Here is a 25,456-nt window from a genome sequence, read left to right as displayed (position 1 = left end):
TGGCTTTGTTGGAGCTGAGTAAGTGACTGTCTAAAGCCTGCTGGGATTAAAGGAATAAGAAATGTTGTTCATGCAGCACAGGATTTTTTTTTTTTTTTAATAGCTGATCATTAATATTGTTCATCTTGCACCATTGTGGATTTTGTATTTGGAATGATCTCCGAGTTTACAAAGTAAACCTGTAAACTTACAAAACTGGTCTTCAGCCTAATTCTTCAGAAGTGATTTTTATTTGCTTTTATTTCTGGTTAATGAGCAGCCCAGGTTTATGATGTTGAAGGAGGAGAGAAGTCTGAAGGAGGAAAATATCAAATGCTTTAAACGAGCAAACTACATTAGGTGGTTTGGCTGTTTCCTAGCACTGAGACATCACTAATAACCTTGAATGCAAATTTCCTGATTAAAATATGAGCTGGGCTTTTTCTTCTAGAAGTATATTGGCATAAAAGAGCAATGAACAGGTTGTGAAAGAGAAGGTTGCTCCTGGCTTTGTAAAACAGTTCTATGGAGATATTTTTAAATTCTTGGATTTGTGACTTTTTTGAAGAAAATCCCTTAGAAAAACTGCTGTTCTTTCTGTTTTCAGTTAAGCATGTGGTATGCTGCATAGAGAAGCTCATCCTTTGGGATATTTTCTTTCCTTCTCTCCCCATTTCATTTTGCTAAATTTTCTGTTCCCATATTGTGATGATCTTCCTCATTTTATTTTGGCAAAGTACCTCTGGATGTGGATTTCTCTCATACTTGAAGTTGAAGGAGCAAAGTATACTCAGTACTTAACAAAATAAATATACCAGTGAAGGAGCCTAGGGGAGTAAATCCTGCCTGTGCTACCTCATCGGCATGGCTTGGTTTTCTCAGTCGAAACTGAGACTCTAGTTGGCTTTTTCACGGTAGTGTGTTTCTTTATATTCCTGGCCAAGGGAGTTTTTCAAAATTTGGAACTAAATCCAGGCTTGGTGACAACTGTGTGTATATGTGATGCAGATGCAGCTCCCACTGGAGAACTGCATTGAAGCACCAGCTGTCTCTGACAACCTATGTAAAGCCAAGAAAGCAGTGGCACACTTTAAATAAGAGAATTAGAATTAAATGTAAGATCAGTTACCAACATGGGACATGCACATGGCAGTATCACAGGACATGACTGTCATGTTTAACTGCCCACCTCTGCTTTTTTTTTTTTTTTTTAATTTATTCTTCCCTTGTCCAGACTGGGAGGGATTTGTGAATTGAGGCTTGTCAATACCTGACAATTGTTTTATGCTACTTAGTTTTTCAGAATTACTCTGTTGTGTCTATATATAGCCTCTTCTTCACTCTTTCTTTTTTTGAAGCATCTGGAATAGCCATGGGTCTCTTCTAGAAAAACTATATGTTGCAGGACTGCAGGTGTGGATTCATTCCTACTTTGAATCAACTTGCTTTGGCACTAACACTAACGCGCCTCCTGTTTCCTCACTTTGCTTTGCTCCCTTGCTTCTCTTGGCCCATTTGTTTGCTCATGTGTATAAATGTTCTTGGGCCATCTCCACTGGGGCTGGCCTCCTGATTTAGATGTTGGCACCACGTGGAACTGGGTGTGCTGCTTCACTTTTCCAGCTTGTGTCATGTTTTACTCCTGGGGAGATGATCCAGTGCTGTTGTAAGAAAAAAATCAGTTCTGATGCCAAGATAAATAAGACAAGATCAAAATAGATCTAGAGGGACAAAGCAGCATCATTGTTACCTGAATTGGAGCTGCCAGAAAGGAATTGACTTGTGTAGGATCCTTCTTAGCCTCCCTCACAGGATCGCTGGAGACCTGAGTGCTCTTCTGATGAAAAGCTGTGGAAATTTACTCTTGATATCCATGTGTTGGAATTTATTTTTTTCATGATCTACTGAGTATACCGTGAAGAACGTCTTCTTGTCACGTACATGTTTTGGTTGGCTGGTGTTCCTGTACACCTGAGCAGGTTAAGGCCACCACAAGTGTAGTGTCTAGCCGACCTGGCGAGAAGAGATAGGGAAGAGACATTCTGCCGAGCACTGTGTCCCTTCAGATGAGAGGGAGAAGAGGTGAAGAGCTGGTGGCAGTGTGGAATTGTGTTCTTCCTGTTAATCTCTGCAGGTGGTGTTCTGCCTTTTCCTACTGAAGCTCTTATTTGTGATTCCTGGGACACAGAGTCCCACTCTGAGGGAGGGTTGTCTTCAGTGTAGCCACTGGTACTGCAGAAATGCACCTTTCTTTCACATTTTTAAAATGTTTCCTTCCCTCCACCTGCTTTTGGCAGTTTTTTTGTACTCAGAGGCAAGTTTAGGAGAATGAGTCAAGGTTAAATTGAATTTGGTTGATGAGCTAGTTTCTGAAATAAGTCAGCTTTAACGTGTGAAGTGAAATAACTCTGGAAGAAGTTGTTTATTGTAGGCATGGGCTTGGATTTCTTTGCTTCAAGGAAATTCCTTGGAGGTGTTGTTTTTTCCTGGTGACACAAACACAGCTCCCTCACAGCTCCCTCACTCAAAGTGAATGGGGCTATGTGCCAACAGATGAGAACCTCACATCTGACCCCAAGTGGGCAAAGAGCTTTTGAAGTACAACAGGATGACCTCATTACCAAGCTAGATTTTACAGGAGAAGCCTCAAGCAGAGCCGACCTACACTTTAGGTCACCTAAACAAGCCATAAGAGTGAATTTACACATTTTAAAATGCAGTAGGCTATTGCACTTTCAATTTATCCCAACCTGGAAGTTAAGGAATATATTAAAGGAGTAAGGCACTATCTGTCTTAAACTCTGTTTTTCAGAAGAACTTTAGTTCTGCTGAGTTTTAAATATAAATTTTAGGTGATGTATTAGCTTTATTGTGGCCTGCAGAAATGAACAGCTCAGTGGGAAGTTACATAACACAGTGGCCAGCACTTCAGTGCTTAAAATAACTATTAAACCAGTTGGATTTTAATTTGAAAAGTTGGTTATGAAGTAGATAGTCTCCCTGTGATGAAATACTGGGATAGCAGTATGAACACTGCTTTTTATATTCGGAATACTTGTGTGGATTTTTTTGGGGTGCATCTTTTGGTAATGATTTGAGCACATTATATCTTGACTTTTCCTCAGTTACATCCATTTTTTCCCCCCATGATTTTTTTTTTTTTTTTAACATGAAAGAGGGTTTCTTGTGGCTTTAGAAAGGCAAGGATTCTTATACCAGTGTCTCAAAAATCTGAGTAGCACTTTTTTTTTCAGGCAGAGTTGCAGGTTTAGTACTTTTAAGCAGAGATGTGAACTCCATTGAAAATAATTTGTGGGTGGATTTGCAGTCAGGCTTGTTGGTGGAATTTGGGTCATCGGCCAGAATAGAGGGTCAGGAGTCTCTGGAAGAGGGGTCCTGGATCTGGAAGTGGGACCAGAAATGTGGTCATGTGATAGGAAGTGTATCATAGACCAAAAAAAAAAAGCCTGGAAGTTAGGTCAGTATCAAAAATCACTGAGATAACTGTGAAATTAATAATGTAGAAGTAATAGGGCTCTAACTATTAGCCAAGAAATAAATCTTAAGAAATTTAAAGAGAAAATAATTTGTATTGAAAGTGTCCTTTATTGAGGTTTCCATCTACTTCATTACAAATACCAAATAAACAATTGCTTGGAGAGGCATGCTGAGTTTCAACATGTTTGTCCTTCTGAGTAGAAGTTGAGGAAGCGCTGATTTACCTGTCTGGTTGTCCAAGGAGATTTTGAGGAGTAATACTTGATTACTCTTGTTAGAGGTATTCAAGTAGAAAAAATAATCCTTTTGGGGATGCAAAATTAAATTGCCTGTTTTCTTTGATCTTAGCATTACCTGTGTAGAAATTCAAACTAGAATTTGCACTTACGTTTACTTTGGGTATCAGATTGTTTTCAAGGTGTCTTTAAAGAGGTTGGATCCTGTTCTCTGCCCGGTGGAAGAGTTCCTGCTCAGGTGTGCTGCTGGCTCTAGGGAGATGCCCCACAGGCAAGGAAAGCAGGAGGAGAACAATGACATTAGTGTATGGATTGGAGGAGCCTTTTTCTATAATTACACATTATTTTTCCTGTTAAATGACCGATGCTGAGAGTGGTTTTTAGACGAACTATTTTTAGGAGATAATGTATCCACTAAGGATGTGATTATGTATTGCAAGAGTTTTATTATAGATTGTTTACATATTGATCTTGTTCTAAATTAAGCTGTTTCTTCCTTATCTTCAACAGGCAGCCAGATAAACTAGTGGTGGTTTGGACGAGAAGAAGCCGAAGAAAATCCTCTAAGGTTGGTTGATTTCTTAATAACAACTTCAATGATAAGAAGGGTCATCTGTTTGAGGGACTGATTTCTTGAGTGTGGGGAGCAGCCAAATAAATGAGAGAGATTTAAATTGTTTTTCCTTTCTTTTTAAATCAGTTTAGATGTAAAATTCAAAATAAGCTGCTGTTGATGTCAACACTAATTTATGGAAACACTTAACCCTGATTTCAGCTTCGATTATTTGTTTAGCAGAACTGTATCATCATCAGTTTAATTTCAGTTATTAATTGCTAGACCTAATTAGAAAGGGGAATCTGTTTCACTACTAGAAGTGTATTAAACATAACAATAAAAAAAAGTAATAAAGAATCTGACGTTGCTGCAGTAGGGAGATGAAGTCTGAATAAGAGGCTATTTCATAACTAAAAAATACTACAAACCAGTAAGAATCAACAGAGGCTCTTTCATCTAGTAGTGTATACTTGAATTAAATTTTAACATTTTACTTCTGCAAACACTGTGAGGAAGCCTGTGAATTTGTTTTGTGGCAAATGACTTGGTAGCCTAAGGAAAGGGAAGCTCTAAGTGAAGTCTGCCTAGTATTTTGGGCATTCATAAAGTTTGTCTTGCATGTGGTTGGCTTTTTTGATGTGCAAAAGTTTGCAAGCAGAGTAGCCCTCTCTTCTGTGAGCTTCACCTTACTTCCTGCAGTACAAAATCTGAAAGCCTTATGAGATTACTGTCTATGTGTTAAATGGTGCTCAGTTTGTCTAGACTACTGAATTTTACTGCTCTGACAGTGAGATGCAGTTAGCCTCTGTGGAGCCTCCCTTGGGTCTGGGGTGAAGTGAAAGGCGAGACAGTCTCGGTGTGTGGCTTGGTTTCTATAGAAAACGAAGCCTAAAAAAATCCCCACAACACTCTCCATTTACACTGAGATTGAAACAAATGGCAAGCATTTCTAAACCTCCACAGTGTCTAATGACAGTGTCTTGTTAGGGTGTGATATTATTGACTAATAAGAGTAAAATCTGTTGTCAATCCTAGCAGTCAGTTGTTTCTTACGGAGGTGGGGAGCCTATTTCATGCGAACGGCAGGCAAGGAAAGGCCTTTGAATGCTGGTTGTATTGCAGAATTTGTTTTGTTGCTTTGTGTCTTTCTGTGTAGGACATGTGTCCAAAAACTTGTGAAGGGCAACACAAATGAGCCAAGAAAGTGTCCTAACCACTGGGCAGGTTTGCAGGGGGAAGGAGTGTGTGCTGTTTTCCTCCCTTCCCAGGAGCATCTCCTCTTCAAGATGACTCAGCCATACTTGCACATGCCCTCTCCCCACAGCTCTTGCCTCTCACCCTGGTCAGGTTTATGGCAAGTGGTCTTGTCCAGAGGGGAAGTTCTTGAGCTCAGCCTTTTAATAATTCTTTAACACTGTACTTAAATAGAGATGGTCTGAGCTCCTTTTTTTGGTGTATGCAACTCAAAATGGTACTTCCAAGAACTCTAGGAGGGTGGAGAGAGGGCACCCATGATAGAGAAGATATCATGAAATAATTATACGTTGAAGAACTTAAATGTTTAGGAAATCTGATATACAGTTTCCTACACTACTCTGGTGAGACTTTTGGGGTTTTTTTAACCTCTCTTTTTCTGACTACTTTTTCTGATTGTCGTGCATATTTGTTGTATTTTACCTTTTAATTTGAGGTCTAAGCTACTCTAAGCTGTTTTATCTAAAGATTGGTTACTGTCTGAAAGTGACTGCACAACCAAATGCCTACTCCAGTGTGTGCATCCTAAATTCCGCTTCAGGGTATGAAAACCCAAAGATGTTACCTTGTGAGTAAACAAGGTTATGAACTTAGTCTGGCACCTTTTCCAAGAAAACTGCTTCTGTTCCATGTTTGTACTCTTTAGCAAAGCCAGTCAGACTATTCCTCTTTCATTGAAGGATAATCTAGCTCAAGTTACCTTGAGTTTGTTGCATGGTATGTATTTAGGTAGTAACTGCTGATGTATGGTGTCTGTTGTGGCTTACCCTATGATAACTTTTCTACTTTATTTTCATTTAATTTCTGTAGAACAGAGAGAGAAAAGAGAATATAGAACCATAAATTCAATACTTACAGAAGCACCTAAAAAGCTTGGTGAAAAGCAAGGTATTTGTTCACGAATGACTGGTTTGTTGAGATTGAGAATATGTTCAGAAATAGAAGCCCTAACAAAAGTCCAGTAGGGCTTTGTGAAGTGATGGGCTTCTGCCTCTGGTGTTATGGCCATGATGCCGTAGGCCCCACTGGCAACATTTCACTGAGTCACTGAGGTGAGAGGGTTTTCTGACACTTGCACGGCTTTTTGGGCTTAAAGTTTTTTGACCTGGACCATGAAGTTCCAGACTATGTCCTCCCATGAATGTCCTCTCTTTTGATCACCAGGCACTAGGAGCAAGTCTTGGATAAACTGACAGATTTACCTGAGACGCAAAAAAAGTATTTTGCTAAATAATTAATTGATGCTTACTAAGATTCCACAAAGGTACTTTGAAAGAGGCTGAGTGTCCCTGAGGTCTGGGCAGAGGGTAGAGTTAATTTTAAAGCTTAGGTAGTTGATATGATTTCTGCTGTTTGGGTCCAAGACTGTAGATCAATAAATGTTCTTGATCTCTTAGTCATCCTGCCAGTAAAATACTTTATTCAACATATTTGTTTCATCTAATTGCTTTCTTGGAAGCAAGTCAAATGAATATTTCCTCTTATTTTACTTTTGATGGACACTGTGCTCAGTAAATAAAAAGCATTAATAATTTTTTATGTTTCTCAGCTCCTTTGAGAAGGAGGAGGAGAGGGATGAGGCTTTACCTTACTGTAAAGATGTTATAAAGATTTCTTTGGAGGTTTTAATTTATTTTCTGAACTTTTCAGATCATTGGGAATAAAGAGAGATAGATAGCCCTGTGTTAGTTCACAGACTCCCAGAATGGTTGAGGTTGGAAGAGGTCATCTGATTCAACGTGTCTGCTTAAGCAGGGCCACCTAAAGGTGGTTGCCCAGGACTCTGTCCAGCTGGCTTTTGAATATCTTCAAGATGGGACACACCAAAACCTCTCAGGGCAACTTGTGCCAGTGCTCAGTCACCCTCACAGTGAAAAAGTTTTTTCTGATGCTCAGAGGAAATCTCCTGTTTCACTTTTTGCCCACTGATTGATCCTGTCACTGGGCACCACCAAAGAGAGCCTGACACTTGTTGTCTTTGCACCCTCCTTTCAGGTATATAAAGACTGCTCTATAAGATTCCCCCAAGCCTTCTCTTCTCCAGGTCAAACAGTCCCAGCTCTCTCAACTATTCTTCCTACGAGAGACGATCCAGTCCCTTAAACATTTTCATGACCTTTTGCTGGACTGTCTCCAGTAGCTCCATGTCTCTCTTGTACTGGGAAAATGCAAGAGATAAGTCATCAAAAAATGTGGTGCAACTTGGAAGAAGGTATGATGGTGCTATGGATGGATGTATACTGAAACTGTCCTGCTTAACTAATGTAACCTTAAGATACTGTTGAGCTGAAAGCTGAATTCTTGACATCTTTTGAAGTCCTTATTTTTGTGGTTTTCTATGATTTTGATATGACTTTTGGCCCACATATTTTCTTCTCAAATAAACTACAGTAGTCCCTAAATTAGAAGAAATAATGGGAGACATCATGTGCAGGAGTCTGCATATTTTAATTGCTACTGTGGGAAACATAGGATAGGAGCTGTAGATATGTTAAATTATAATAAATTTTAAAGCATTGGAAACGAAAAGCAGTAACCATTTAGAAAGAGCATTGAAAGGGCAATCTGGTGGATGGATGCAGGACCATAAATGTATCCAGCAGTTACTGACCTTAATGCAGATTTAAGTTACTTACAGCTCTGTTCTGGGTTCCCCTCTCTCTGGGCAAGTCTGATTTCGATACTTTTCAAGAGGTGTGTCATGACCAGATGGCTCTGTATGATTGGGCATCTTCATTGTATGTGCCAGGAGTTTACGGAAAACAGTGATTTGCAGTCTTGCTATGTTTGGCAGAATTACTGAGCAATCCTAGAACTAAAATGAACTTTCAGCTTCAGGAGGGAGGGAACCTATCTGCTGGTGCAAATGTCTTTCATCAAAATCGGGTAGGTGGGGGCTTGCCTCAGTTCTTCAAGCTTCAGTTAGATGGTTTCTAGCATCCATAGTTTAAAGAATGTGGAGCTTGTAGCAGTGGACTTGCTTAAGTCTTCCTCTTTGGTATTCTGACACTGACATGTTGCCCCTGGGTTTTCAGGCCTTGGGCTTTTGGACTTGCCTTTTTTTTTTTTTTTTTTTTTTTTTTTTTTTTTTTGAGTGGGGGAGGAATGTCTTTGTTCTAGTGTAGAACAAGGGGAAAATGTGTTATAAATATGTTTACATTCATTTCACTGAGATGCTCTCACATTTCAAGGCTTTGAACTAAGAAATTTCAATTTGAAAAGAGATGTTGTCATGATGTCAAGGAGGCAATTTCTGCTATTCCTGTGAACACATATGGGCTTCTGGCTGAATTACACACCTCTGAAGAATCAAATTTGCACTTGCTTCTGAGAGCCTGACAGAATTATTCTTCAAAGGTCCTTTTTGTATCAAAGCTGAAAGAAGGTGCCTTGCCTGTCATTTCAGCACTTCTGCTGCAGGTTTATCAAAAACTGTTTAAACACATGGGAGAAGGAGCAACGTTGGGAACAGGGAAAGGACTTGAACAGTAAGAGCAGAGCCAAGAGAAGTAGAGGGACAGAGTAAAAAGGATCTAGATGTAGGAGTTAAAAAGATCTCTTGTTGTCCACTTCAGCAGCGCACCTAGCCTTTTTTCAAGGATATGCCATCAATAGCAGTTGGGTCACCTCTTTTGCTGTCCTTGGCAATCTGTTGCCTTTTCTGGTTGCTTCATTGCCTGGTGCCAGCCCTGCCTGTCACTACCAGCTTCTTCCTGATGGGAGTTACAAAGGCATGTCATGACTCTAACATGCTAATGAGTGCCTGGGACGAGTGCAGTTCAGTAATGGCACTTCTAGGGTTTCTCGGTTTGTTGTTATAGTAACAAATCATATTGGGTTGCAAATATAAGTGGTCAAAATTATTTTGAGTTATTCTAATGGTCAGTGCATACCATTATATGCGTATGATAGAGCCTTTAATAACACAGTTTCAAAGTGTTTTCCTACAGCATTGCCACCTTGTTAGGCAGACAGTGGTTAGGGAAAACATGAGGAGTGAGTGGTGAGCGAAACTGCTTAATTGTTGAAGAAGTTGGAGGGTGTTTGTTAAAGAAGGCATAGGATGTGAATGGAAAAGACTGCCTCACTGTTATGTGATTTAAATGCTGCCTTGGGGAGTTCAGTTTTGTGCCATCCTTGTCTACAAAGCTCCTGCCTGAGGTTAGATAGTATTAAAGCTAGATTTGATGTGTCTTTCCATTTTGTGGGTGTCGGGGGCATGGGGACTTGCAGCAGTTGAGCAGCCATCATTACAGTTGAAGTGAAAAAAGTCTGTTATGGAAGACAAAACAAAAGGTTGTTTCATGCTTAATCCCTATAAAGTAAGATCGTTGCTGATTTAAGCAGACCATGACAAATTAGTAGAAACTGGCTATTCTTTTGCTGCTTGTAAGTTGGGGGCCATAATACCCTTCTTTTTTTCCAGGCATCCTGCAAAGTTAAATATTGGTGACATACTGAGGTGCAGAGATGGATGTTCCAGAAAACTATGAGGAAAGTGTCCTGGTTCAGCCAGGATAGAGTCAAGTTTTCCCCAGCAGAGAGAGAGGGGGAAGGGATCTCCAGCCGGGTTATTCATAAGGTCCAGGGGCAGAGCCTTTTTACTTTCGCTTCTGGTTTTGGGTTTTGCCATACACGCGGCGGGTTTGCTCCGTGATCATTTAGCGGTATTTCTCTGTATATCTTTTGTCCTGTTCACTGTTATTGCTGTTTATTGTTGTTATCATTGCCACTGCTACTATTCAGACTGTTTTACTACACTGTTGTATTAAATTTTCTTCTTATTTTAGCTGGGGTCTGTGCCTCACTTCCAGCCCGACTGGCAGAGGGTGGGGGAAGGGCAACAGCAACATGCTCTCCGATCCCGGCAGGGCTTAAACCTGCACATTTAAAATTGGCGCAGCAACGTGGGGCAGACCCTGACCAGAGTGTGATAGAGCAGTCTTTTGGGTGTAATCTTTCTGTTTGTATTTGTGTTTGTTTGATAAGAAAATGTTTGCAATGCTGGCCCATTTGCTTGCGTGGTGTGGCTGGATTAACCCTTATATCCAGTGTATAATCCCAGTGGTGGTGTTTGTTATCAGTGGAAAATGTACAAAGGGCCTTATGTTGTTATACAGGCTATTGAATGCTTATAATGCCTTTGTATTGCTGTGCCAGTGAGAAAGCCTAATGGCGAATGGAGGCTAACTATGGACTACCGTGGCCTGAATGAAGTTACGCCAGCCACGAGTGCTGCAGTGCCGGACATGCTAGAGCTCCAGTATGAACTGGAGCCGAAGGCAGCCAAGTGGTACACCACAATTCACATTGCTAACGCGTTCTTCTCCATTCCGATAGCGCCAGAGTGCAGGCCACAGTTTGCGTTCACTTGGAGAGGCATCCAGTACACCTGGAATCGATCGCCCCAGGGGTGGAACCACAGCTCCACCATTTGCCATGGACTGGTCCATACTGCACTGGAGAAAGGTGGGGCTCCAGAACACCTGCAGTACATTGATGACATCATTGTATGGGGGGACACAGCTGAGGAAGTCTTTGAGAAAGGGAAGAAGATAATTGAAATCCTCCTGAAGGCCGGCTTTGCCATTAAGCAAAAGAAAGTTAAAGGGCCTGCAAGGGAAATTCAGTTCCTAGGGATAAAATGGCAAGATGGGCGTTGCCACATCCCAATGGAGGTGATAAACAAGATAACAGCCATGGCCCCACCAACCTCTAAAAAGGAGACTCAGTCTTTCCTGGGCTCTGTGGGGTTCTGGAGGATGCACATCCCGAACTACAACCTGATTGTGAGCCCTCTCTACCACGTAACCCGTAAGAAGAACGATTTTGAATGGGGCCCTGAGCAACAACAATCCTTTGAACAAATTAAACGGGAGATTGCCCAAGCAGTAGCCCTCGGGCCAGTCTGAGAAGGGCAGGAGGTTAAGAACATGCTCTACACTGCAGCTGGGGAGAATGGCCCTACCTGGAGCCTCTGGCAGAGAGCACCTGGGGAGACCCGAGGCCGACCTCTGGGCTTTTGGAGCCGGGGATACAAAGGTTCTGAAGCTAATTACACACCAACTGAGAAGGAGATACTGGCAGCGTACGAAGGAGTTCGGGCTGCCTCAGAAGTGGTTGGCACTGAAACACAGCTCCTCCTGTCACCCCGACTGCCGGTGCTGGGGTGGATGTTCAAAGGAAAGGCCTCCTCCACACATCATGCGACCGATGCCACATGGAATAAATGGGTCACATAGATAACACAATGGGCTCGAATAGGGAACCCCAGCCGCCCAGGGATACTAGAGGTGATTACGAACTGGCCAGAGAGCAAAGATTCCGAGATGTCACCAGAACAGGAGGTGACATGTGCTAAGGAGGCCCCACCATATAACGAGCTGCCGGATGTGGAGAAGCGATATGCCCTGTTCACTGATGGGTCTTGTCGCATTGTGGGAAAACATCTACAGTGGAAGGCTGCTGTGTGGAGTCCCACACGATGGGTCACTGAAGCTGCAGAGGGACAGGGTGAATCGAGCCAGTTTGCAGAGGTGAAAGCCATTCAGCTTGCTTTGGATATTGCTGAGTGGGAAAAGTGGCCAAGGCTCTACCTCTACACCGACTCGTGGGCAGTGGCGAATACCCTGTGGAAATGGCTGCAGCAATGGAAGCAGAACAACTGGCAACGTAAGGGTAAAACTGGGCTGCTGAAGTATGGCAGGACATTGCAGCCCGTGTGGAAAACCTCGATGTGAAGGGGCGCCATGTGGATGCCCATGTACCCAAGAGTCGGTCACTGATGAACATTGACACAACCAGCAGGCAGACCAAGCTGCTAAGATTAGAGTGGCTCAGGTGGACTTGGACTGGCAGCGCAAAGGTGAACTGTTCATAGCCTGGAGGGCCCATGAGACCTCGGGCCACCAAGGTAGAGATGCAACATACAGGTGGGCTCGAGATCGAGGGGTGGACCTCAGCATTGACACCATTGCAGAGATCATCCACGGATGTGAGACGTGTGCTGCAATCAAACATGCCAAGCGGGTGAAGCCCCAGCGAAATGGAGAGCGATGGCTGAAATATAGATATGGAGAGGCCTGGCAGATCGACTACATCACACTGCCACAAACCCGCCACAGGAAGCGCCACGTGCTCACAATGGTGGAAGTAACCACTGGGTGGCTGGAAGCTTACCCAGCACCCCACGCCACCGCCTGGAACACCATCCTGGGCCTTGAGACCCAAGTCCTGTGGCGACATGGCACCCCGGAGAGAACTGAGTCAGACAATGGGACCCACTTCCGAAACAACCTCATAAATGCCTGGGCAGAAGAACACGGCATCGAGTGGGTCTACCATATCCCCTACCACGCACCAGGCTCTGGGAAGATTGAGCGCTACAATGGACTGTTAAAAACCACATTGAAAGCACTGGGAGGTGGAACCTTCAAAGACTGGGACATGCATCTAGCAAAGGCCACCTGGCTAGTCAGCACAAGAGGATCTGCCAGTCGAGCTGGCCTGGCTCAGTCAAAACCTCCACGTGCTGTAGATGGGGATAAAGTCCCTGTGGTGCGCATGAGGAATATATTGGGAAAAATGGTCTGGTTTAGTCCTGCGCCAGGCAAAGGTAAAGGCAAACCCATCCACGGGATTGCTTTTGCCCAAGGACCTGGGTGCACCTGGTGGGTGATGCAGGACAATGGAGAGGTCCAATGCTACCACAGGGGGACTTGATTCTGGGTGAGAACATGCCATGAATTATGCTGTGCCTGTGCAGATTATTACTTTGTTATTGTTAACTGCTAAATGGCAGCTGGACATGACACAGATGGTATAGAATAAAGGGGTGGATGTCCTGGTTCAGCTAGGATAGGGTTGGGTTTCCCCAGCAGAGAGAGAGGGGTAAGGGATCTCCAGCCGGGTTATTCATACCATGCTGGCGTCAGGTCCAGGGGTGGAGCCTTTTTACTTTTGCTTCTGGTTTTGGGTTTTGCCATACACGCAGCGGGCTTGCTCCTTGACCATTTAGCGGTATTTCTCTGTATATCATTTGTCTTGTTCACTGTTATTGCTGTTTATTGTTGTTATCATTGCAACTGCTGCTATTCAGATTGTTTTATCACACTGTTGTATTAAATTTTCTTCTTATTTTAGCCGGGGTCTGTGTTTAACTTTCCAGCCCGACCGGCAGAGGGTGGGGGAAGGGCAACAGCAACGTGCTCTCTGATCCCGGCAGGGCTTAAACCTGCACAGAAAGTAACTCTGCATTCAGTTTTTTTTTTTTTTTTTAGTAACTCTGCATTCAGTTTTTTTTTTTTTTGTTTGTCTTTTTTTTTTTTTTAAATAAGATGTCCAATAGATAAGGCCAGAAACTGATGAGAAGGGCAAGAGTGTTAGACAATGTTTCCTAGGGAAGACAAGGTTTTGCTCATTGTCCAAGCTTAGCAGCCTTTCTCTAGGTTTTTAGCAGTAATACTTGGATGCATATTTACAGTTGTAACACGTGTGTGTGCTGATGAATTGAAGACATTCATGGGAAGACCTGTGGGAATCTGCTAGTTTCCTTGTCTACTCTCAAGGGACACAGACAGCAATGGGTTGAATGAAGGCTGCCTGGCATTTCCAGGGCTTTGAACTTTCTTCTTTGACACTTGCTGGGTTTTTTGGACTGCATCCCAGGGCGGGAGTGACAGGAGCATTGTTCTAGTGCTTAGCCTCTTTAACTGGAGGACCAAGCACAGTGATTTCATGATGATCATGGGGATGCAAGCTATGTTCTGGAGTACTGTCTTTAATTCGTCTCCTCCCTTTGTGATACTGAGCTATGGTACAGAAGAAGCAGCCATCCACAAACTGGCAGTTGAGGTTTTCTTTGGTGTGGGGGAATTGGCAGCTTTCTCAGTCCGTTCCTTTTCCAGCAGGTCTGTTAGCAACTGGATCATGCTGACCTCTGGCTGTTCCCAGATGATGTCTGGCTTTGGTGGTACTCATCACATAGAGCAAATTGGAGCAATGCTCGGTCTTCGTGAGACATGATGCTGGCATGGAGGCACCAGATAAAGGATCTGGCTGCTTAATGCCAGCTCCTCCTCTTTGTGTTATTCATTAATTTTTTTCCTCTTCCTGTCTAAGTGTTCTGCCTGGATAATGCTGAAGAAGAGGGCTTATCCTTGCAAGCTGAGCTGCCCTAAGCACCATTGGAGACAGTTGAGTTCCTGCTTGGTTCTTGTACCCTGAACAGCCCGTCACAGAGACAAACAGCAGAGCTGGTCTGATCATTGGCAGTTGGCAAAAATGTTACCAAGAAAAGAAAAGCAGTAGCGTGCTGGCTTACAATAAAGCCACTCCTGGGGCTTTAGATGAGGAATAATGGTAGATCTGTTTCTGACTTCTGCTTCTAAAAAACAATATTGAGGGCTTGGCTGTAGGAACATATTTTTGATTCATAAATTGGTCCATAATTTGCAGCAGGCTTAAAATATTACGGTCAGCTCTAGGATCTTACAGGAAAGTAACTTGTACTTATCCTGCACAAGAGGCAGGATGACACCAGGCAGTAGTGAAGAAAGCAGATGGGTAACAAACTATCTGGAAGGGTAGGCTCTTGAAATAATGCAATAGTTTGTTTTTAAAGGGTCAGTAAAGATATTTTGTTAAAGACAAGGAAAAGTGTAGTCAGCAGTAAGCAGACTTGGTCATGATAGGAATGGCATGTATCAGATCATGAAATGCCCTACACGTAAAAGCTGGGGAAGTGACATCCATAATGTACTTTAGGTAGTTGATTTGCCTGCGTCTGCCTTACTGTCTTCATGATGAAGTGATGAATAGCTTGTGGTGACATTTATTAACTTACTGTTTGAAACTGAAGTTCCTGAGTTTGGGGCTGTCTCCAATTTTCTCTTTTTTTATTCAACTTTAAAAGATTGTTCTGTTTATATTCTATAATCTGGATAGCTGAGCAGTGACTGTAAGAGAAGGTTTATATTTGGTGTGTCTCATGTTTTGTGGTTTGTTGCCCCCCCCCATTAATTGGCTAAAAAATGTTGGTGTAGGTTTGGTAGGCTTATTTGGTTTTGCTGTCTCCACTTCTTTCCTCTAAGAGGATGACACTGGGTTTGTTAATGTTTATACACTTTATTATAATACAGAGAATTGATAGTAGCTGGTTTTTAGATTGGAGGAGACTGCTTCAAAAATAAGAGTGTTTATAAAATTACCTGGTTTGTTCCAAGTTTTGCATAAATGTACTTGTATTTTGCAGTTCAAGTTTGCCTGCAGAGTGGGGGGCAGTTTCATATGGCCAAGATCAACCCCTGGTGGGTAATTATAAGGAAAATGGTGTACAAAAGGCAGCCCTTGAGTGAGGTAGTCTCATATTTTTTGTTCAATCACTGTATTGCTATATGTTGAACTAGATAGAGCTGCTTTATGCTCTTCTGTAACATCATTTGGTACAAGAGTTTCAGCAATGCTGTGAAATGTTACTTTTACGATTAAGCCCACTTGTATTATAAGACCACTCTGTGCTCTCCAGCAGAAACTACAGGAAAACAAGACTTGATTTTTTCTAGCCTATGCATGATGTGAGGTGTGTATGAGACTGCTATTCCATATGACCAAAAAGTGGGCACTTGGCAAGAGTGGAGAGACCGTACCTTGCTGATAATAGCTTAAGTATTACTAAATGTTGAGAATTTGCACAAACAACAGAGCACTTTCTCTGTGTTGAAATTATTGACCATTGAAGGCTGCTAGACAATGATTCAGTATTTTCAGGAGTATTTCACTAATTTTGAGTATAGTTTATAAGCTCTTTGGTGTTGTATGTGCTCTAATCTGGCCCTGTAAGTTCCTGATTTCAATCTAAAGATTCTTCCCTTCTTATTAGAACCAGAGGCCAAAACTGCACAGGTATCAAGTCTGTCTTTCCAGTTCAAGCACAGTAGAACAGTTGTGATGTTTACAACTGTGTATGCAAAAGCAAGCTGTCTGGTTTGTGAGTGCTGTCATTTCAGAGAGAGAAAACTGGGGAAGGATCTCAAAAATGGGTAGCCTGAATTGTCTGGGTGAGTCTGTAGGCTCACCTTCACATCCTTTCTTAAACAGCACTTTTCCTCTAACAGTCATTAGTTTTGTTCCAGAGCGATGCTGTAGGTTGGACAATGTCATTCACAGCCCTACTCTATTTATAGGGTATTCCAGCAACCCCTTCTGTGGCTTCTGTTTCCTGATTTAAAAGAACTTTCATGCTACGTTGTCTCCTTTTATTTTCCACTGGCAGAAAAAAGGAGGAGTTGCCTTGCTCCTTGAAATGCAACAGAGCATTTCTCTTTCCAGGCCATAGCTTTTGTCCCTTGGATTTAAGAGATGGCTCTGGCAAGGGGGAGGGCTGTGGGTGAGGCACCTGCTGCTGGCAGTCACTTCTGCTTAGTGGCTTCTGTTGCCTTGGCATGAGAGAAAAGGGGAGATGGCTAGTGAAAACTAGTAGGAGATAAAGAAAAAGTGGGTCTATTGGGCAATAGAGTTAGAGGTGAGGGTTAGGGTGGAAATATACTGCATGAATGCAGCACCTCACCTTGTCTGAGCCCTGACAGCAATACACTGTCTGGAAGTGTTGGCAATTCGGCTATGCATGGGTGGCCTGATCCAGCTCACATACCAAAGTCAAGGCTTGTAATTTAGGAGTTGAAAAGCTTTTTTGATACAGGCCAGATGGACTTCTATGTTGCAGTTTCTTGAAGTTACCTGACATGAGAAATACTGCATTAGAGTAACTCTTCATGTTAATTTAAAATTATCATTGTCATTAGTCCTTCCTCTGTGTTTTTTCCCCTTTGCTTTCCCCTTTCCCTTTCTTTTTCTCAACAATGCAGATATAGTTTTTACGTTATCTTTTCCTGTCACTATGTGTGGTACAGTGTTTATTTTTCAAAACCAAGGGAGGATTTAATAACATTCAGCTGATCACAGAACAGCTTTGCTTTAAAAGCTCATTAGCTGGGGCCTGTCTCCTGGTTGTTGCTTTCAGTGACATACCTGTCACAGTGACAAAAAATCATATATAACTATATGTGTGTGTTTATTATGTCTCACTAATTCTCCTGGTGGGAGGCAACACTTATTAAAGTGCTTGAGTAAAGGTTTGCTTGCACCAGTGAATGCTTATTTTCTAGTTTGTTCTATAAATGGAACAAATGATCCTCAGATGAGCAGGCTGTCAGTGCTTGGACATTGGACATTGCAAGTTTGACATAATTGTCATTATTGGCCAAAACCAGCAAGAGAGTGCAGGTTCCAGACACTCCATGAGCTCCTGTTAGTTTTGTGAATTGGTATCTGGAAAGAGGGTAGAGTGTGCGTCCTGGTTCAGCCAGGATAAAGTTTTCCCCAGCAGAGAGAGAGGGGTAAGGGATCTCCAGCCGGGTTATTCATACCATGCTGGCGTCAGGTCCAGGGGCAGAGCCTTTTTACTTTCGCTTCTGGTTTTGGGTTTTGCCATACACGCGGCGGGTTCGCTCCGTGATCATTTAGCGGTATTTCTCTGTATATCTTTTGTCTTGTTCACTGTTATTGCTGTTTATTGTTGTTACCATTGATACTGTTGTTGTTCAGATTGTTCTACCACTCTGTTGTATTAAATTTCTTGTTATTTTAGCCGGGGTCTGTGTTTAACTTCCAACCCGACTGGCGCGGGTGGGAGAGGGGCAACGGCAACGTGTTCTCTCATCCCGGCAAGGATTAAACCTTGCACAGTGTGGAGGAGAAGTTGGTTTATCTTACAAGGTGCTACATGAGGACAGGCTGGCTGACAGGTGAGCATGTGCCTGGCTCTGGATCGCTGCCTGGTGCCTGCTGAATATCTCCATCAGGCCAGGGGAGAATGTTGAGGGGGACTGCAGGTCCCATGAAAGAGAGATGTGAGCTGGAGCTTGAGTGGCTGTGGTAGGGATTGCAATTACTGTGGTGTGTTTTTCTGCTCAGAAAACACGTTTTTCTTATAATCTAAGCTTGTGGAGTAAAGCTATGAACGGTGTTGTTAGTTCAGTTATTCAGAAATTCATCCAGGCCTGCTTTAACATAATGAGATTAGTCTGAAAGTCATGGAGTTAAAAGTAGTAGAAATTGGGTTCTTTCAAGCTGCTCTTTTGTTAAATTTCTTTTTTTTCAGATGCCCCAAGTCATATTATTTAAGTTTACTCTGCAAGCACAAAGCATAGAAGCTTACTGAAATTTCTAATCTAGTTAGGCATCTTTGGGAGCTGGGGTTTTAAGCAGAACACCAGAGGTGGGAAAAACTTGTGATAAAACCACAGGAGATCTGGCAGTGTTTGGCAAGAAAATAAAAATAATGGGATGGAAATTAGCATGCCATGCATATGTAGCTGTGGAGGCAGGTAGGGCTCTCTTTCTTGGTGGCTGTGCAGGCTGGATTGTATCAGCAGCTTGCCTGTTCCTCAGCTTTACATCTTTCCAACTCCTCTGTCTCTCCCTTCATCCTTCCTCTCCTTGTCCCTGCTGCCTTAGCAGTTATTGTCAGCTGCAAGTAATCTGTAGAGCTCTGCTTTGTGAGGATTGAGGGATCAGAGTCAGAGCGAGTCCGCTGGAGGTACCTGTGATGCTGCAGGCTCCCGTGAAAGTCCAGCTGAATGCAGGAGCACTCCTGAAGCAGCAAGCATGTGTGAGGGGGCTGTTGGATATGAGCCGATGTCACGTCCCGCTCAGATGAGGGGGACAAGTGACTCACTCAGATTCGCAAATCCCCATTTCTTCAATCAACTTTTGCTTTCCCAGGTTGTTTGTCTTAGTTTCTCACAAGCCTGGTTTCTCGTCTCTCACAGCCTGGCATCTGGAGTACACGCTGCTTATAGTACCCAGCAGCAGAGTTATTGCCTTGATGTGACTGAATTGGGACTGTTTCACCATCTTAGTCTTTCTCACTTTAGTATAGCAAATTTATGTTTAAAGTTGCCCAGGTTACCTTGGGGTACCTGAGAACCTGTGGCACAATTCCTACTAACCTTGTTATAGCAACAATTTATTATAATAGGCAGTCTTAATCTGAAGTTCTGAATATTGGAAAGAGTATAACAATGCAATGAGTAATGCTTTAGAATTTAAAAAAAAAGAAAAAAAAGCTAAGTTAATTGGCTTTAGATAACAGTAAATAGATTGTACATTCTTTCCTGATAATACTTCCACTGACTTCTAATAACACCCCTGCTCCTCAGCAGTCTCTTGTACATCAGCATCCCTCCCTCATTTGTCTTACAGCATTACAAAATGGATTACAAGCTTGGAAAAAAGCATACTTATTCCAGAACAGAAATGCTCATGCATCATTAGCTGTTAAGATTTTAAATACAGACCATACATCAGTCTAAACTGATACTCAAAGGTAGACAAGTTCTTAGTCTGTTTAACTGCTGTTTTTTTCATTATCCTTTTGTGCTGGGTTTGTGTTGTGGGGTTTTTGACAGTAGAGGAGGGGGCTACAGTGGTGGCCCCCTGCGAGAAGCTTCTTGAAGCTCCCCCAGCTCCAAGCTGGACCCACCTCTGGCCAAGGCTGGGCCATTTAGTGATGGTGGCTGTGCCTCTGCAATAATGTACTTAAGAAAGGGAACCTGAGAGGAGGAGTTGTGAGGGAGATACCTCTGCAAACACTGAGGTCAGTGGAAGAAAGGAAGAGGAGGAGGGCGGAGATGTGCTGGATCAGAGACTCCCCTTAAGCCCATGGTGAGGCAGGCTGTGCCCCTGCACCCATGGAGGTCACCAAGGGAGCATGGTGGAGGGCTGTGGAGGGCCCCAGGCCAGAGCAGAAGGGCGGGACTCTGAGGGCAGCCTGTGCTGGAGCAGTGTGTTGCTGGGAGACCTGCTGTCCATGGGAAGGACTCATATGGGACAAGTTTGTGGAGGACTGTTCCCATGGGAGAGACCCCACACTGGAGCAGGGGAAGACCATGAGGAGTCCTCCCCCTGAGGAGGAAGGAACAGCAGAATCAATGGGTGATGAACTGTCTACAACCCCATTCCCTGCCCCCCTGCTTTGGCGGGGAGGGAGGAGGTAGAGAAATTAGGAGCAAAGCTGAGCCTTTGAAGAAGGGAGGGGTGAGGGGAGGTGTTCTTCAGATGTCATTGTATTTCTCACTGTCCTATTCTGGTAAATTAAGTGGCGGTGGTGTTCAAATTAAATTGATTTTTTTTTTTCCCTAATGAGTCTGTCTTTTGCCCATGACCATAATGGGTCATTTACCCCTCTCTGTCCTTGTCTTGATGCCCAAGCCTTTTGTTTTATTTTCTTCTCCCCATCCCTTAGGGGAAAGGAGTGAGTGAGCAACTGTGTGGTACTCAATTGCCTATTGGTTTTAAGCCACGACATTTTGCTAGGTGTAGGCACCCCAGCATGTTAATTCTGAAGAATTTAAATGTTTTAGTAGCATTTAATCTGTATTATAAATAATCGTTTTCACTTTTTTTTTTTTCTTTAATTGTCTTTTTACTCTATTTAGATGTGAATATGGTTAAGCCTGCACTATGTGCTGTACTCATGTATTCTTTACATAAAAGCATTCCTTCATCTGGATGAAAACAAAATAAAGCTCATCTTGCTGCAGAAGCTTACAGCCTTCATTTTTTGCAAGGCTCTGAGTGTCCTGACCTGTGCTATGTACTTAAAAAAAACACCCAGAGTTTAGGACCTTGTGAGGAACAGCTTTATTTCAGTGGGAAAAAAAACAAAACAAGCCTGTCAGTGGTCTGAGTTTCCTTACTGTCATTCTTAATGATGTCCTTTCACAGCATACAGTAGAGTCATAGGTTTAAGAGCACATACTTTTTGGAGTCAGTGACATGTTACTTCTACCTACATGTGCTAAGTCCTGTGGGAGTAGAGTCAGCACTTTCCTAATGGCTTTAAGACAACTGTTTCTTTTCTTCCTTTAGGCTCACAGCTGGCAGCCTGGCATCAAGAACCCATACCGTGGGGTGGTGGTATGGCCTGTTCCTGAAAATGTTGAAATTACTGTGACACTCTTTAAGGTATGTTTTTTAAAGCATAATCTTTCATATTTCATAAACAGCATATGAAAAATTCTGTTTGGAAATGTCAGATTATAATCATAAGGCTGATTAAGTCGTTAACTGCACAACCTTAAGTCTCCAGATAAATCCAGAAGTGTGGTTTGTTCCCTGCCCATGCTTACTTTTGTAGTTTAGTTACACACTGAAATATCTCATTGAGCTGATTATGGCGAGTCATTGGCATAGAATTTAGTACATGTGTAACTGCGCACGTAGTATGTGTGTAAGGGCTTGGCATGGGTTATAGTCTGGTAGGTTTTCTTTAAATACCGTATGCCAGAAGTTGTCAAAACACAGCCACTTCTAGATTTCCTTGTTCCGTTGCAGTGCAGTGACCCTATTTCTTATGCTATTGACTAGGAAACAGAATCCAGCTCTTAATTTCAAAGTATTTAGTATGCCACACAAACATCACAGTACTTACATGATTGCAATCATAGGAGTGGATGTGGAGTATTTGAGTAGTACAGAGAATGACAAGACTTTGGGGGAGGTTTTTTTTTTTTTTAGGAACAACAATTGTTCCATTAAAAAAGCTTATTTTTGTGGCTGTGAGGCAGGAGGAGAAATTGATAGTTACACTAAAAAATATTTTCCAAGTATCATTGTGCAAAGCCCTTTCTGCATAAAGATAAACAGTACAGCTTTGTATATGTGACAGTGTAGGAGGTTGCCTGGGAGGCTGAAGATTTCTGGGATTTTCATTCCATTAGTTCTTTCTTGTTCTTTACTCTGGTGTCCCCAGCCACACTCTGGTTGTTCTTATTTATAATAGCTCCCTTACAGTTTAGGGCAACAGTAACATACTTTCTTCTAATTAGTAGTATTTATATTTCTTTGTCTTGGGGACTTCCCTGAATAACTGCTTAGAAGTGGCTTCTGGTTAGTCTTAGAATGTGAATTTACTACTTGCTTCATTAAGCCTAAAAAGGGGGATTCTCTCCTGTTTTTTTTTGTCCTTGGGATCACTAATGAACACTGGTTGCCGGTGATGCTAACTATCATAAATTTGTCTCTTCTTATCAGAAACACAGTCTTCAACTGAGGTTCAAAAGTTCACTAGCAAAAATTGTTTGCCTTTGCATGCTTCCAGTGCTTCTACTTGGATTAAGAAGTTCAGCCACCATTATGTGACTATGGTGCATGTCCGTATAACCTGAATATGGTTATGTAACACAGAAAATGTTATTTAATATTTTTAACATTTAAAGTGAAGCAGAAATGTAAACAATTCTTGATTGTGTATGTGATAACGTGTTACGTGAAGAATGAGAAATAAAGTTTCTTTTGGGTGCTGTGGCTTTGGAGTATAAGTGTTTCCCAGCCTCCTCCTGCCATCCCACACTACCCTTTTATTACTACTTGCACAGCTTTGGGGCTGTGTTATGTAGCACAGCACAACAACTTTGTAGTTGCACCACTGAAGCTGAGGGCTGGGACCATATAGAAGGGTCTCTGGAGCTGGTGTTGGGTATTAATTTTACCAAGATTAATTTTAAACAGCACTGTGACTGTAGGTAGATCTGTTCACTGGACTTCCTCCTCCTCTCCTCAAAAATAAGCCTGCCTATCGTAAGGATTGGTCTGGGAGTAGAGGGAGGAGCATGAGTAATATTAATAATTAGCCTGTACCTTCTGGGAATGGTACACACTGATCTGCACTGAACGAGCACCAGCTTTTAAAATCAAAATATTGAGATCACGCAAAGAAGCATCATATTGTCAGGCAGCTCTTAATGTAAATCTGCTCTAATTGATCCTCTGGCTCCTTCAACACGAGTTGCCTGTAAGTGGCCAAACCCACTTGTTTCTCTCTAAGGGTATGCAGGTGTGGCACAGAGCAGCACTTCTTGAGCAACCTGGGTAATGTACTGGGAGTGCTGTATCTGTGTGAGACCAGCAGCCTACCTGGATGAATGAGCTGTGAGTGATACGTGATTGCAGGCAGAAGATGGTGTGAGCACAGTTCAGACTGTGCCCAGTCCTCTGATGGCTCTGTTGGCTCAGTGCTACAGCAGCACTTCAGCTGTAGCGTGGAATATGTCCTAACACCCAGAGAGCTGGCATTTCGGAGCTAGTATGTTCTGGGCAAAGAAGGTCAAAAAGAACTGGCTATTTTTTTGCACAGCTGATGCACTGTCTGGTCAGTGCTAGAGTAGCGGGAAGGGAAGTATGTAATACCACACTGCAGCAGCCTTTTTGGCAGCTGAATTATACAAGTCAGGTATTTATATTGTTCCTTCCTCTGGAAGGAGGGAGGTGAAAACACTGAAAGCAGTAAAGCTCAAGAGAAGAGGTGGCTTATCTTGCGACTCTGTAAAAAGTCCATTTAGGAGCCACTCTTCTGCGAAGGAAAGTGACTGATGGACGTTTGGCAGTTTGCAGTAAGTACACTTTGCGTGGCTGTGTTTAACAAACAATAATTGTCCTCTTTCTTTAGAACCCAAGAAGCTAAGGGAAACTGCTGGCGTCACATCCGTGCTGGCAGAGCCCACTGATGGAAGCAGGGCGCTCTGACAGAGCTTTGCAGCAATCACAGATAACAAATTAGTGCAGTGGTGCTGTTTGAAATATAAGTGCAGGGAAGGGCAAGAGTAGACTCCGGAATAGACAGCTACATATTTTGGGAAATGATTCACATAGTAGTGGCTGTGCATTCGTAAGTGGCTGTTGAAATGTGTTGCTGGTAGGATTAGGAGATAAGTTGAGGTTTCAAGTGCTGATGAGAATGTTAAGAATACCCTCTCTACTAGTCACCCATGGACACTTGAGAGCTGGCTAGCAAAGTGCCTGTGATCAGTCAACAGACAAGATATTTTGCATTATCTGCAAATCCCTATTTTGGATGTTAACTGGTTTCCAACAATATATTTGTAATTCTTAGGCAAGCAAAGCTAAGTATTGAAGGGACTATAACCTTTCTTTAGAAAACTTCCCTTTCAAATAAATAAGACCTCTTGTTTCATCTCTGTTCTGGGTTGCTAGTAAAACTTATATAAGTAATATTACTATAAGTAATATCAGTATAATGCGCTGGAGTCACACAGGGAGGAGCGTCAAATGGATATATTGATCCAGCCTCCCTTGACTAGCTCTAGCTCCTGCCCATCCATCTGACTGAACTGATAATTACATAAAAAGTTCCATCTGTTCTGAAAGTTTAACTTCTTCCTTTGCTATACTCTACATCGATGTCTGGTTATGCCTTGGGTATTTCAACCAAAATAGGGAGAAACTGTGTGAAACAATAAACCTATTATGCATTTTAAATCCCTGATTTGTTGTGCTTTCATGGAAAGATCTACAATTGCCAGAAAATCTAGCTGAATTCACATTTTTCATTGTTTCCATGGTTGCACTCTAGAAGTAAATTTTTAGAGTCCCTGCATTAGCAAGGTTTAGCCATCATATATGAAAGCTTGTGTACTTTTTCATGGCTTTATGTATACATACCTGTATCAACTGAGAGAGATTTTTAAATGAGAAATTTTAACTGCCAAGCAAGCCCAGTGCTTCTAGCAAAGCAAAGTGAGTATCAGTTCTACTGTACTGCAAACATCATTATTTTCTACCTTAAACGCAAAGTGAACTTCCCAAGCAAAAATGTTCTTCTGGTGTAAGCATGGACTTTGCTCCACTGGATTACAAAACCCACTTGTTTGTGGATAACATACATGGTTTATCATACCAGTGTACTATTGCAACAACAGGGAAGATTACCAGCTCTTCATTCAAAAGTTTGGAAAAGACATTTTTAAAGGCATAGCTTTCTAAACACACAAAAAAATCCTTATGAGTAAAATATGAAAAGATATGATAAAAGGAGACTGGTATTGTTAAAAGTATTCTCATCCTCACACGGTTC

At 42.4% G+C, this 25,456-nt stretch overlaps 1 protein-coding gene across 7 annotated transcripts in view; it reads left to right on the top strand.

Moving 5' to 3' along the window:
• Window positions 1–25,456, top strand: part of EHBP1 (EH domain binding protein 1) — a 231,646-nt gene that overhangs the window by 26,834 nt on the left and 179,356 nt on the right. For all 7 annotated transcript variants that reach the window (XM_026844922.1, XM_026844924.1, XM_026844923.1 and 4 more), the window contains exons 2-3: window positions 4,224–4,281; window positions 21,454–21,549. In XM_026844922.1, the coding sequence (XP_026700723.1) occupies window positions 4,224–4,281; window positions 21,454–21,549 (154 nt within the window). The remainder of the gene's footprint in view (window positions 1–4,223; window positions 4,282–21,453; window positions 21,550–25,456) is intronic.

Source organism: Athene cunicularia, assembly GCF_003259725.1.
Source record: "Athene cunicularia isolate RWA chromosome 3 unlocalized genomic scaffold, athCun1 chr3_part1, whole genome shotgun sequence".
Taxonomy (NCBI): domain Eukaryota; kingdom Metazoa; phylum Chordata; class Aves; order Strigiformes; family Strigidae; genus Athene; species Athene cunicularia.
The sequence above is the reverse complement of the archived record's forward strand: the minus strand, read 5'-3'. Positions and strand labels throughout refer to the sequence as shown.